General features: G+C 38.4%; 1 protein-coding gene across 8 annotated transcripts in view; it reads right to left on the bottom strand.

The window, feature by feature from the left end:
* The window catches only part of Myo9a (myosin IXA), a 218,134-nt gene that overhangs the window by 110,873 nt on the left and 94,302 nt on the right, over window positions 1-12,959 (bottom strand). For all 8 annotated transcript variants that reach the window (XM_036191772.1, XM_036191771.1, XM_036191773.1 and 5 more), the window contains 3 exons: window positions 12,601-12,717; window positions 9,248-9,382; window positions 2,476-2,597 (listed from right to left, as the gene is read on the bottom strand). In XM_036191772.1, coding sequence (XP_036047665.1) covers window positions 2,476-2,597; window positions 9,248-9,382; window positions 12,601-12,717 — 374 coding nt within the window. The remainder of the gene's footprint in view (window positions 1-2,475; window positions 2,598-9,247; window positions 9,383-12,600; window positions 12,718-12,959) is intronic.

Raw genomic sequence — 12,959 nt, 5'->3', positions numbered from 1 at the left:
CAGAGCTAGTCCAGGATGGACTCCAAAGTTACAGAGAAATCCTGTCTCAAAAAACCACCCAAAAAAAAAAAAAAAAAAATTCAAAACTATAACAAAAATAGAATCGGGAAAGAGAATGGCTACTTCTTTTAGATAATCCTAGCTTATATTAGCAGTTATGTCAGTATCCTGAAACAAGCCAAGTAACCTTTCATAACTGGTTTTCTAGTTCATAAAATAAGCACAATGCTAGGTATAGCAGTGTTAATAGAATCAAATGCTACTAATAACTACTTCAGACATTACCCACCAACCTACAGGGATTAAACAAATGTTAACAAGCTTTTATATGTCTCACTTTCTCTCCCTCTCTAAGTTTTTCAAAGACAAAGTTTCTCTGTGTAGTTCTGGCTGACCTTGAACTCACTCTGTAGACCAGGCTGGCCTCAAACTCAGAGATCCACCTGCCTCTACCTCCTGGGTGCTGGGATTAAAGCCAGGCACCATCACTGACCAGCCTTTTGTATGTTTTCAACACTGACATTATTCTAGTAACTGTGGTCAGCTTTTGCATTCAAATACTATCCTGACCTAAAAACTTTCTAAGTTTATTCCAAAATTCTAAAGCCATTCTAGAAAGGATTGTAACATAATTTGAAGAAGAAGCTATAGCTCTACACTACTACCACCAATTCTATTCCTACCTTGTTTCAAGCCACTAAGCCTACTGTCAAAATAAATGTCCCTTTAAGGGTGCTTTAATTGTGCAGTGTTCCTACTCAGAAAAGGTATGGATAACGAAGGTAAAGAGTAAGCAATTCCAAACCCCAGCCTGGGAAAGTCTAGCATCTGTAAACTACAACTCACACAGAATATTCCCCTCTTCTAGTAAGAAACTCATCTTACTGTCCGTAGGTAAAAATTCATTTACTTCCTAACCCTCTGGGTAATTTAAAAGTGTATGATCAATTTTTCTCTCTCTCTGAAAGGGCAAAAGAAAGTTTCTAAAGAAGCAGGATAAACATGCGAAGAAAGTTTCTCCCAAGGTCCTATATTCAACAAACACTCATGGATACGTGGTGCTGCTGGGTTGATTTTATTTGGGGAGTTGGGGGGAGATTGTATCCAAAGTAACTATTCATTTTAAAGCAAGGACATTTCCTGTGTAAAACTTAATTCAAGGACTGATGAGATAGTTCAGCGAGTAACAGCATCTGCTGCCAAGCCTGACAACTTCATTTGATCCCTAGGATCTATGTGGTGAAAGGATAAACACTCTTCCTTCATGTTGTCCTCCACATAAGTACAACAGCACATACACACTCCACCCTCCAATAAGATATAAGTAAAGGGGCTGGAGAGATAGCTCAGAGGTTAAGAGCACCGTCTGCTCTTCCAGAGGTCCTGAGTTCAATTCCCAGCACCCACATGGTAGCTCACAACCATCTGTAATGAGATCTGGCCCCCTCTTCTATATACATAATAAATAAATAAATCTTTAAAAATTATTTTAAAAAAGATATAAGTAAATAAAACTCAAAAGAAGGAGACAGGAAAAAAATATTTTAAAAACATAGATGTCAGGATGTGGCCAGTGGTAGGATTCCCATGCTCCAGTAGATGGACCTACATCCATGCATATTTGCATAGAACTAATTAGAGTTAGTAGATAATAAAAACAAAACAATATCTGAGTGTGATTGTACACTCCTTTAATCCCAGTAACTAGGAGTCAGAGGCAGGTGGATCTTACATACACACACACACACACACACACACACACACACACACACACACACACAATGGAAAAAAGAGGATGGGACATGAAATTTGGAACATTGGAGATAATATGGAAGGAAAGAAGAAGGTTGGAGGGAGGGAAGAGAGGGTGGATGTGATCATTTTTCATTGCATACATGTATAAAATTCTCAAGACTAAAGAAATATGTATCACAAAATTTATTTATTTATTTATTTTCGAGACAGGGTTTCTCTGTGTAGCTTTGTGTCTTTCCTGGAACTCACTTGGTAGCCCAGGCTGGCCTTGAACTCACAGAGATCCGCCTGCCTCTGCCTCCCGAGTGCTGGGATTAAAGGCGTGTGCCACCACCGCACAGCGTATCAAAAAATTTAACATCAAACTTTGTAAGAGGATTATAAAAAAAATCTGTTCAGGATTTAGTGCAGTCTACATGGAAGTATATGGTTTTCTTCCCAGACATATACAGAAGAACCTTTAAGTCTTTATTTGAAACATGATTAGAAGATTTAACCTTACTTAGACTAAGCTGGTTGGTGGTACATGCTTATAAAGCTATCACTAAGGAGCCTAAGAAACTAGGACTCCTGTGAGTCTTGAGGCTAATCTGGGGCTGCAGTGGTCTTAGTCCCAGCCAGGCTACAGTTACACAGTGAAGGAGGTTCTGCCTCAAATGAAGGAGAAGCCATTCAAAAAGCACAATGGTCAATCATGAAACTGAAAAGCACCATACTCACTTGCTTTCTTCATCCAAAAGATGGAGCAGTCCTGTTGGTTTTCTGCTAATAAGATTTATGCAACAAGTATTGTCAATATAATCTATATTGTGCCAACTGATACCTTCAGTTCTATACTCCTCCTGGAAAAAAACAAGTAACAAAATATCAACTAATTTATCTTGCAGAAAATAACAGGCATATAACAAAGGTTTTTTATTTTTTGTTGACTAGGCTGCAGTTACATGTGGTTTTATCTGGGTCATCTAGCTTATTACACCAATCTAAATGTTTGTTTATGACTCTTTACTATAACTTTTTTTTTTTTTTTTTTTTTTTTTGGTTTTTTTGAGACAGGGTTTCTCTGTGTAGCTTTGGTGCTTTTCTTGGAACTCACTCTGTAGCCCAGGCTGGCCTCGAACTCACGGAGATCTGCCTGCCTCTGCCTCCCAAGTGCTGAGATTAAAGGTGTTCATCGCCACTGCCCCGGCTCTTTAATATAACTTGAAATCAGATATAGTGGTATCTTCTACAACATTCTTTGTGGTTGGGACCATTCCTGCTACTTAGGGTCTTTTTCACTTCCACATGAATTTTAAGATTATTTCTTTGACTAGTGATACTGATGGGGACTGCACTGAATTTAGATCATATTTTTGATAGAATAGTATTTGTTACAATAGTAATTCTTCCAATTCATGATCATGGAAGATCATTCCATCTTCAAGCGCCTCCATTGTTTTCAAGGCCTCGTTGTACAGGTCTTTCACTTCCTTAGTTAGGTTTATTCCAAGGTATTTTTCTTTTATCTGAGGTAATTAAGAATGGAATTATAGCCTGCACAGTGGCACACGCCTTTAATCCCAGCACTCAGGAAGGAGAGCCAGGAGGATCTCTGTGAGTTCAAGACCAGCCTCGTCTACAGATCCAGGACAGGAACCAAAACTACACAGAGAAACCCTGTCTCAAAAAACCAAAAAAAAAGAAGGAAGGAAGGAAGGAAGGAAGGAAGGAAGGAAGGAAGGAAGGAAGGAAGGAAAGGAAAGGAAAGGAAATAAAGGAATTATTTCCCAGACTTGAATTGCTGATCATTTTCCAAGGTTTTAGGAGTGATCACTGATTCTTAACATGAAAATGTTCTAACAGGTATAAAATTAACTATAACATTAACATATCATGCTGGTTAACTATAGCTAGTTTTGTGTTTATTAATTTCTATACTATTAAGAAACATATTCCCCGCACCACTTAGAGATCTTTGGCAACAGGTAACTCTGCAGCTCTCACACGATTGAGCCTGTATGATAATGAGTATTCAGAGATGGGTAATGCCTGGGGGGCGCTCACCAACCTAAGACAGAGCACCCGTGTGGCCTGGACAGGTGTCTCCATGACTGGTAAGGTGACCTGCTGACGTCCCACACAACCTAAGTCAGAAGCTCATTTTTTAGTAGGGGGGGGGGCTTGGCCTTGGCCCATGTTTTGGGTAACTGTTGCCTTGCTTGCTGACCTTGACCTTGATATCCTCCCTATGCTAATTCCCTGCGAGATTCCACCCTCCTGAATGCTTAAGGGAAGCTCTTTGTCTGTGTATCCAACAGCATATTGAGCGTTAACAGCTTAGATGCAACTTCTGCCCTCCAGGGTTCTATCATTGTGCTGTAAGCCTGTATTTAAGACCTCCTCCCTCCTTCAATAAACAGCATTTGGCATTCAAAAAAAAGGAAAGAAAGAAAGACAGTGATGTTCTAAAACAGGAAGTGGTGATGGTGTAATGGGCCTATGAGGATGCTGGACTAAAGTCTATCAAATTGTGCAAACAGGAAAATTGTATGCTATGTGAATTATCTGTCAATAAAGAGCTTATTAAAAAAAGAAGAAACATATTTACTTGGTTTTGTGCTGTGGATATCGCTCTGTGTAAATAAAGTTCTGACTGGCCAGTGGCCAGGCAGGAAGTATAGGCGGGACAAGAGAGAAGAGAATTCTGTGAGGTGGAAGGCTGGGTGGAAAAAGACACCGCCAGCTGCCACCATGACAAGATGTAAGGTACTGGTAAGCCACAAACCATGTGGCAAAGTATACACTAACAGAAATGGGTTAATTTAAGATAGAAGAAGTAGATAACAAGCAGCCTGCCATGGCAATACAGTTTGTAAGCAATATAAGTTTCTGTGTGTTTACTTGTTTGGGTCTGAGTGACTGTGGGACTGGCGGGTAAGAGAGATTTGTCATGACTGGGCCAGGCAGGAAAACTCTAACTACAGTTTTGAACTTTTGGGGTTGTTTGGCAGCAGTGAGTGTTGAACTGTAGGAATCTCAACAAATGCTAACAAGTGTTTTCCCATTACACTATACATCTAGCCATCAAGGGACATTTCTTAACTTTTATCTCTACATGTACTTTCTGTTCTCATTATTTATTAGTTTCTATAATAACTTTATTTTATTTGTTTCTTTTTCAAGACAGGGTTTCTCTGTGTAGTCCTGGCTGTCCTGGTACTCTGCTCTGTAGACCAGGCTGGCCTTGAACTCAGATATCCTCCCAACTCTGCCTCCCAAGTACTGGAATTAAGGGCATGCACCATCACCGCCCAGCTTATAATTTTATTATAGTACTAAAATATGTGTTAAATCTTGGAAAGTTGACCCTTGCCTTATGGTCCAAAACAACATAAGCACTAATTTTGTAAATATCCCATGTGAACTTAGAAAAAAATGTATTCTTCAGATGGGGTTTAGTATTCTTCATATCATTTCATTAACTGGGTCTCAGTAAGTTCAGAGAAACTGGCATACTGATACACAAGGCAGACAGCAATGGGATACACACTAAAGTACCTATTGATTTTTTTTGATACTTTAATAGCCTATAATAATGCTTTTATATCCTTTCTGGTATTTTGAATGTTGGTTCTATTAAGTTATTCAAAATACAAAGTTAAAATATTCGATTTACACATGCAAATATATATTCCTGATTTTAGTTATTAATTTTTTCTTCAAGTATTTTGAAACTATCTTATCAGATACCTATAAATTTGGGACTATACACATGCTAATCTTAACACTTGGAGTCAGAGGCAGGGGATCTCTGAATTCAAGGCCAGCCTGGTCTACAGAGCAAGTTCTAGGACAGCGAGAACTAGGCAGAGAAATCCTGTCTTAAGAACAAACAAATACACAAAAAGAACTGATCTTCTTAGCATTATGAAATACTCCCTTTTATACTCAATACTAGAGCTACAAACACTTTTTGTTAATGTTTGATAAACCTTTGTTTATACCATTTTACTTTTAGCTTTGTGTATAATATTTGGAATGCCTCTGATAAACTGTTTGCTATTTATCAGTCTGATGATTTTCAGCTACTAAAGTAATCAATTCATTTATGCTTAATGTACTCCCTGGTACCTTACTATTTCTTCTTTCGCTCATTTATCCCGTTTTCTTGGCATTGCTTATCATTTTGTTGCCTAGGGCCTTCCAAATAGCTAGAACTACAAATATGTGCCACATGCCCCAGTTTCCAGGCACTTCTTTTATGCTTCCTTTTGTTAGTGTTTTGATTGGCTGGGTTATTTTTGCTTTACTTATAATCCACATTAATTTGGAAAAGATTTTATATTCATTTGCTATTTTGTGCATATTCTAGAAATTGTAACATACATCTTTAACTTTCAATGTTTAACACAAATAAAATTTTCCATAACTTACCAGTTAACACAAAGATGTCACAATCTATGTATATGCTATTTTCCATGTGTATTTTAATTCTATTTAAACATTAAACTAGAAAAGTCCCTATCTTTGTCAAATTTAGTAATATACTAACACACTTTAAAAAATAATTTCACAGCCAGGTAGTGGTGGCACATACCTTTAATCCCAGTATTTGAGAGGCAGAGGCAGGCAAATTCCTGACTTTGAGGCCAGCCTGAACTACATAATGAGTTCCAATACAGCAAGAGTTTCACAGTGAATCCTTATCTCAAAAAACCAAAATAATAATAAATAATAATAATTAGTAGTAATTATTATTATTATTCTACTGTTTTTCATTCCACTTTGAACATTTGTGTTATAATAAGAATACAACTAATAAGCAGCCTAAATAGTAAGCTTTAGTTTTAAGAAAAAATATCCTATTGTCTTGTCTCCCACTGTTTCCTCTGAAAAAAATTATTGCTGTTACACATACACACACACATACACAAACACACACACACACACACACACACACACACACACACACACACACCACAAATAAATAAGGGATATGATGTAGTGGTGGCATGTTCCATGGTAAGGACGGTTGGTTAAACCCCTGACATGAAGCCCCTTGGAGGAGAATCAAGTTTTTTTTCAAAGCAGCTGTTCCTTCAAGCAAGCCAAACAGGGTGGTATCTAATAGTTGTGGAGCAACTGAAGGACCTCGAATAATACCCAAGAGGATAAATCCTCCAGAAATGTAAAGAATGTGGCTGGTATCTATGATAAATCAACTCCTGTACAGGCTCAACAATATCTGAGCCCACTTGGTGATATGGCAGTGACATTCTTGGGCCCTCAGTCACTGCCACTGCACCTTTGGCACACCAAAACAAGCACAAGGATTGCATTTTACTGGGGAAAGGTGAAGACTGAACCTGACCTTAAAGCTGCAACAAACTCCTGGCCCTGAGAAGAGGAGGGTGAAAAGGGCAGCTCAAGAGATGTAGACCACAACAAACTGTCTTAGACAAGCCATGAGCCCAGGCTGGGACCATGTCCTCATTCCTACAAGGTCCTGAATGCACCAGGAGGCAACTCCAAAATCTCTTTCTGCTGAGAAATTCCTGCTATACCTGTAACCAGACCAGTCAGGGATATGGTGCTGAATGAGTGTCTCCTTTAACCTCACTGAGTGGGGTTGGGAGAATCTGGCACATATGTGGGACTATTCTCATGGGTCCTGTTGACATCCAGATGTTCACATAGAGAACTGTGCCTGCTAGACTACCAAGACACACACCAGTGGGTATAAAATGGATGACCTGAGGTCCACACACCTAATTGCCCTAGGTGAAAAGAGTGCTAGGGAGATGGTGTCCAAAAGTGCAGGAGGTAGGTAGCAATACTTTTATCAACAGTCTTCAAGTTATTGAGCATCTAGGAATGGTTCAAAAAAAAAATAACCTAAACTACCTCTCTATCACTGTGGTATGGAGGAGCCATGAACAAAACTCTAAGAAGGGGTAGAATCTACATTAAGCAGACTTAAATTTCTCTGCTTCCCCTCTGCTGGGCATCTGCAAGAAGAGGTTCTGTATAGTGTCACTCTTTTATCAAGTACATTCAAAGCTCATACCAGGTGCCAAACTCATTAAACCCTATAATTACAGGTTTTAAGTGTCTACTAATGCTGGCTTTCTACAATTGGTTCATTAAGAAGCTTGCACCAAAGAGACATCTTTTATTTCTCTTAAATTTTTTATTTTATGTACATGGTTGTTCTACCTGAATGTCATGTTTGTCTGTGCACCCCATGTGTGGCTGGAGCCCACGTAGGCCAGAAGAGAACAGAGGTTGTTGAATCCTCAGCAACTAGAGTACACATGGCTGTGAGCTGCCGTGAGTCCTGAGACTTGAACCTGGGTCCTCTGGAAGAAGAACCAAGGCTGTTTTCACTGAACCATCTCTCTAGCTCCAACACATCTTGTCTTAATTCCCCTTAATTTAGGAAAATTTTAGACTTTTTAAAAGGAAGTTTAGAATAAATGCATTGCTCTATGTAAAATTTTTCTTGATGGGGCTGGAGAGATAGCTCAGTGGTTAAGTGTACTTGCTACTTTTGCAGAGGACTGGGGTTTGATACCTAGCAACTACTGAAAAAGTAAGAAATGTCTGTATGACACGGCTGAAAAATCTTTGCTCTGACTTGTCATTTCCTTACAGTGAGCGATATCACCACCATACTATCTGAATAAAAGTGTGAACTGCAAAATGGATGGAACTAGAAACATCATCCTGAGTAAGGTAAACCAGACTCAGAAGGACAAACATGGTATATACTCACTCATAAGTGGATACTAGATGTAAAGCAAAGGATAACCAGACTGAAACCCACAGTTCCAAGGAGACTAGCTAGCTGGGAGGACCCTAGGAAGGACACATGTGTAGTTAGAGTTTTCCTGCCTGGCCCACAGTCAGGACAAATCTCTCTTACCCACCAGTCCCACAGTCACTCAGACCCAACCAAGTAAACACATAGAGACTTATATTGTTTACAAACTGTATGGCTGTGGCAGGCTTCTTGTTATCTGTTTCTTTTATCTTAAATTAACCCATTTCTATTCATCTATACTTTGCCACGTGGCTCGTGGCTTACCATTACCTTACATCTTTCTTCTCATGGCGGTGTCTCCCCCCCCAGCCTTCACTTCCCAGCATTCTCTTCTCCTTGTCCCGCCTACCCTATCCTTCCTGCCTGGCTACTGGCCAATCAGCATTTTATTTATTTTAACCAATCAGAGCAACACATTTGATATACAGAACATCCCACAGCAAGAGAGACACTGAGACTGGTAAATTACAGGCACACGCCTGTAATCCCAGCACTCGGGAGGCAGAGCCAGGTGGATCTCTGTGAGTTCGAGGCCAGCCTGGTCTACAAAGCGAGTTCCAGGACAGCCTCCAAAGCTACAGAGAAACCCTGTCTTGGAGAAAGAAAAAAAAATGCAAACTGCAAAAGTTACAACAAATATTCAAAAGTTGGGCAGAAGGGCAAACATACACATATTTAGATACTCACTTGCTCCAACTTGAAGATATGCTGGTTAAAGTAGTGCTGTAAACGTTCATTAGCAAAATTAATACAGAACTGCTCGAAACTATTATTTTCATAATCTTCAAAACCAAAAATATCAAGAACACCAATGGACAAAGTCTGTAAAACAAGAGAAAATTTATTTGAAAAGAAGCTTATTTATTTTATTACAAGTAATAAAATACTCCTTTCTGTAACATTTCTGGTGCTGTCCAGTATTCAAATAAAATATACAGCAATCTGTTAATCACTGATGTAAATTATCACATAAAACCATGGCAACAGGAAAATGTACTTCATTCTAACTTTGGAAACATATTTGGGGGCTAGAGAGATGGCTCAGCAACTAAGAGCACATACTTCTTCTGCAAAGGACCTACTTTCAGTTCCCTGCACCCACATCGAGCGACTGACAACCATCAGTGATTCCCACTTTTTGACAGCACTGGCCTTTGTGAGCATCAACACATATGCATATGCATACATACCCACATACATGCACACATGCATTTAGGAAGGTATCTTTAATAATACCACATAATTTGTTAGAAATATCTTTAATACATGGATATTTATTAAACATTGGACATGAAATTGAATGGATTTTTAAGAAAATGGACTTGTGGCAGATGGTAAAAATATAAAATGGCAATCAATCAGAGCAATCTATATTTTCCTGTTGCAGTGGTTATCTTATGGTAATTTACAGTGTTTAAGAGTTTTCTCAACTTTTACAATAATAGTTGCCAAGAACTGACGGAGATGTGAGTGGGAGGACAGAGATGTCACCTTAACTCACCAATAGCAGTGTGTGTGTACATTTACAACTATCCAAGAACTCACGTTTTGGGGTCTTAAGGCTAGCAGGTAAATTCAACAACACTCAAATAATAGCTATTTAGGAGAGAACATGTCTACTATTCTCTTTCTGGATATTTGACTTCTAGGAATTATCTCTGTAACATCTTACTATGAATGATTCAGATTCAACTCAAATATCTGTTACCAAGTTTGATTATTAATATTCACTGCCAACTTGACAGAATGTAGAACCTCCTAGGAGAAAAATCTCAGATCATATCTCTGAGGGCATTTCCAGAGAGTTTAGCTGAGGTGGGGAGACCCACCTTGAATGTGGGCAGCATTATTCCATTGGCTGAGGTATGGGGACATAGGGGTGGTGTCCCAGGATGAATACAATGAAGAGAGAGAGAGAGAGAGAGAGAGAGAGAGAGAGAATCCATCTCTTTCTGCTTCTGTTCTATAGATAAAATGAAACCAGCCAGCCCTTGCTGGCATACTTATCCATGATGGAGGGCTGTACCTTCATAATGTGATTCAAAATAAAGTGTCCTTAAGTTATACTTGTCAGATATTTTATTTATAGTAACAACAAAAATAAAACTAATGAACCATTCCATCTTTTTCTACCTCCTAACCTGCACCCCTGAAAATGGGTCTTGGCCTCTAAGTCCTAATCTTCCTATTTTAGCTTCTTGAGTGCTATGATTACAAGCATGTAACACAACCCCAAACTCAATCTCATTCTAACATGAGATGTAACACTCTTGATTAAATGGGAAAATTTCTCCACTGGTGCTGAGACACAGTAAGTAAACTGATATGATTTTTTGAAATCTCTATCAAGAGGGTTTTATGAAGTTGGGTGGTGGTGGTGGTGGTGGTGGTGGTGGTGGTGGTGGTGGTGGTGGCGGCGCACACCTTTAATCACAGCACATGAGAGGCAGAGGCAGGTGGATCTCTGTGAGTTCAAGGCCAGCCTGGGCTACAGAGTGAGTTCCAGGAAAGGCTCCAAAGCTATACAGAGAAACCCTGTCTCAAAAAACAAAACAAAACAAAGCAAAACAAAAACAAGAGGGTTTTATGTAATTCTGGTTACTAAAAATCTAGTCACTTAGACGAAAATGAAATAATGTCCTTCACAAATAAGTACATTTAACAATAAGATTCAGATTTAATTTTTTTGTTTTGTTTTTTGAGACAGGGTTTTCTCTGTGTAGTTTTGGTGCTTGTCCTGAATCTCTCTCTGTAGACCAGGCTGGCCTTGAACTCAGAAATCTGCCTAGCTCTGCCTCCTGAGTGCTGGGATTAAAGGCATGCACCACCACCACCTGGCCAAATTTAATTTTATAGTTATGGAATTACTTGAAATAAAAAAACAAATGTAAGAATAATTTTACGAAAGGGGGGGGAATAATTTTACGGGGTTGAGGATTTAGCTCAGTGGTAGAGCGCTTGCCTAGCAAGTGCAAGGCCCTGGGTTCAGTCCTCAGCTCGGGGGGGGGGGGATAAAATCTCAAATGAAAAAAAAAAAAAGAAAATACAAATACTGATAATATACAATTTGGATAAAAGTTCAGAGAAAAAAGGAACTACAGACCACTGGTAGAAGTATATATACAGTCCTTTTGAGAAAGCAACAGATAACAAATCTTGAAAATATGTACATCCTTAAATCCAGCAATAATAAACTGAATTTATACTACAGAGAAGTGCACAAAGTTCAGTGAAAGAATATCCAACGGTAAAGTACATCTTTAACCCCAAGCACCTATTAGTCAAGCATATTAAGATCTCAAGTTCAAGAACACCCTGGCTCTACAGTGGCATTCTGTCTCAAAAAACTATATTTATTTCAGTATTGTTCAGGATAGAACAAAAATATTTACTTACAGTGAGATCATCAAAGGCACTAAATGTTACAATTTTTGTTTTTGGGTTTTTTCCCCCAAGACAGGGTTTCTTCATGTAGCCCTAGCTGTCCTGTAACTCTCTCGTCAGGTGATCAGACCAACCTCAAACACAAGAGATTCACCTGCCTCTACCTCCCAAGTACTGGGATTAAAGGCATACACTACCATACCCACTAGTATTACACAATTATTAAAAATATATAATGACATAGTTGAAGAAATTTTATTTGAAAATGTATTTTATAAGAATCTATTTAAGAGATTTTTTTTTTTTTTTTGAGCTGAGGATTGAACCCAGGGCCTTTTGCTTGCTAGGCAAGCATTCTACCACTGAGCTAAATCCCTAACCCCAGAGATTTTTATATAAAAAGAAAACACTGAAACAATATAAAGTTTGATTCTGTTTCTATTTCTGTTTTTAAGATCAATGTTGTATATAAATGTCCATAGCATATAAACATATAGGGAAATGGTATGGAAAGACAGAACAGTTAACCTGAATAGGGAAACAAGTAACAGAAGTAAAGTTGATTTGACTCTATGTAACGCTATTACTTAAAATTTCAAGTACTCACCAGTTCATTGAACATTTTTCAGATAAAATATAATACAACAGATCTTTACCTTGGTATCGTGTTCCAAATCTTTACTATTCAGAAGTGCATGATTAATACGAAACACTATCCAGTCAAACAGAGCACTATATAAAGACTTAGCCATAGAGTTTCTCACTGTCACAGCCTACAAAACACAAAGAAAAGTATGAGTATAAAGAGGAATGGGAATAATTTCACTAAGATACAATAACAAAGACTGTTCTTTCTTTCATTTCAGAAGGAAAACCTATTTTGAATTAGAAACTGGATTTCCTGTCAATTTAAATAGCCTATAATTAAAGTTTTCTATATGTACTCTAATTTAGTGCAACTCAGGGATCCTGGAAACAACTGTCATGAAACAAAAACGATGTATGAATCACTCAG

This window comes from Onychomys torridus, chromosome 7 (genome assembly GCF_903995425.1).
Source record: "Onychomys torridus chromosome 7, mOncTor1.1, whole genome shotgun sequence".
Lineage (NCBI taxonomy): Eukaryota > Metazoa > Chordata > Mammalia > Rodentia > Cricetidae > Onychomys > Onychomys torridus.
This window is presented reverse-complemented; position numbering and strand designations above follow the sequence as displayed.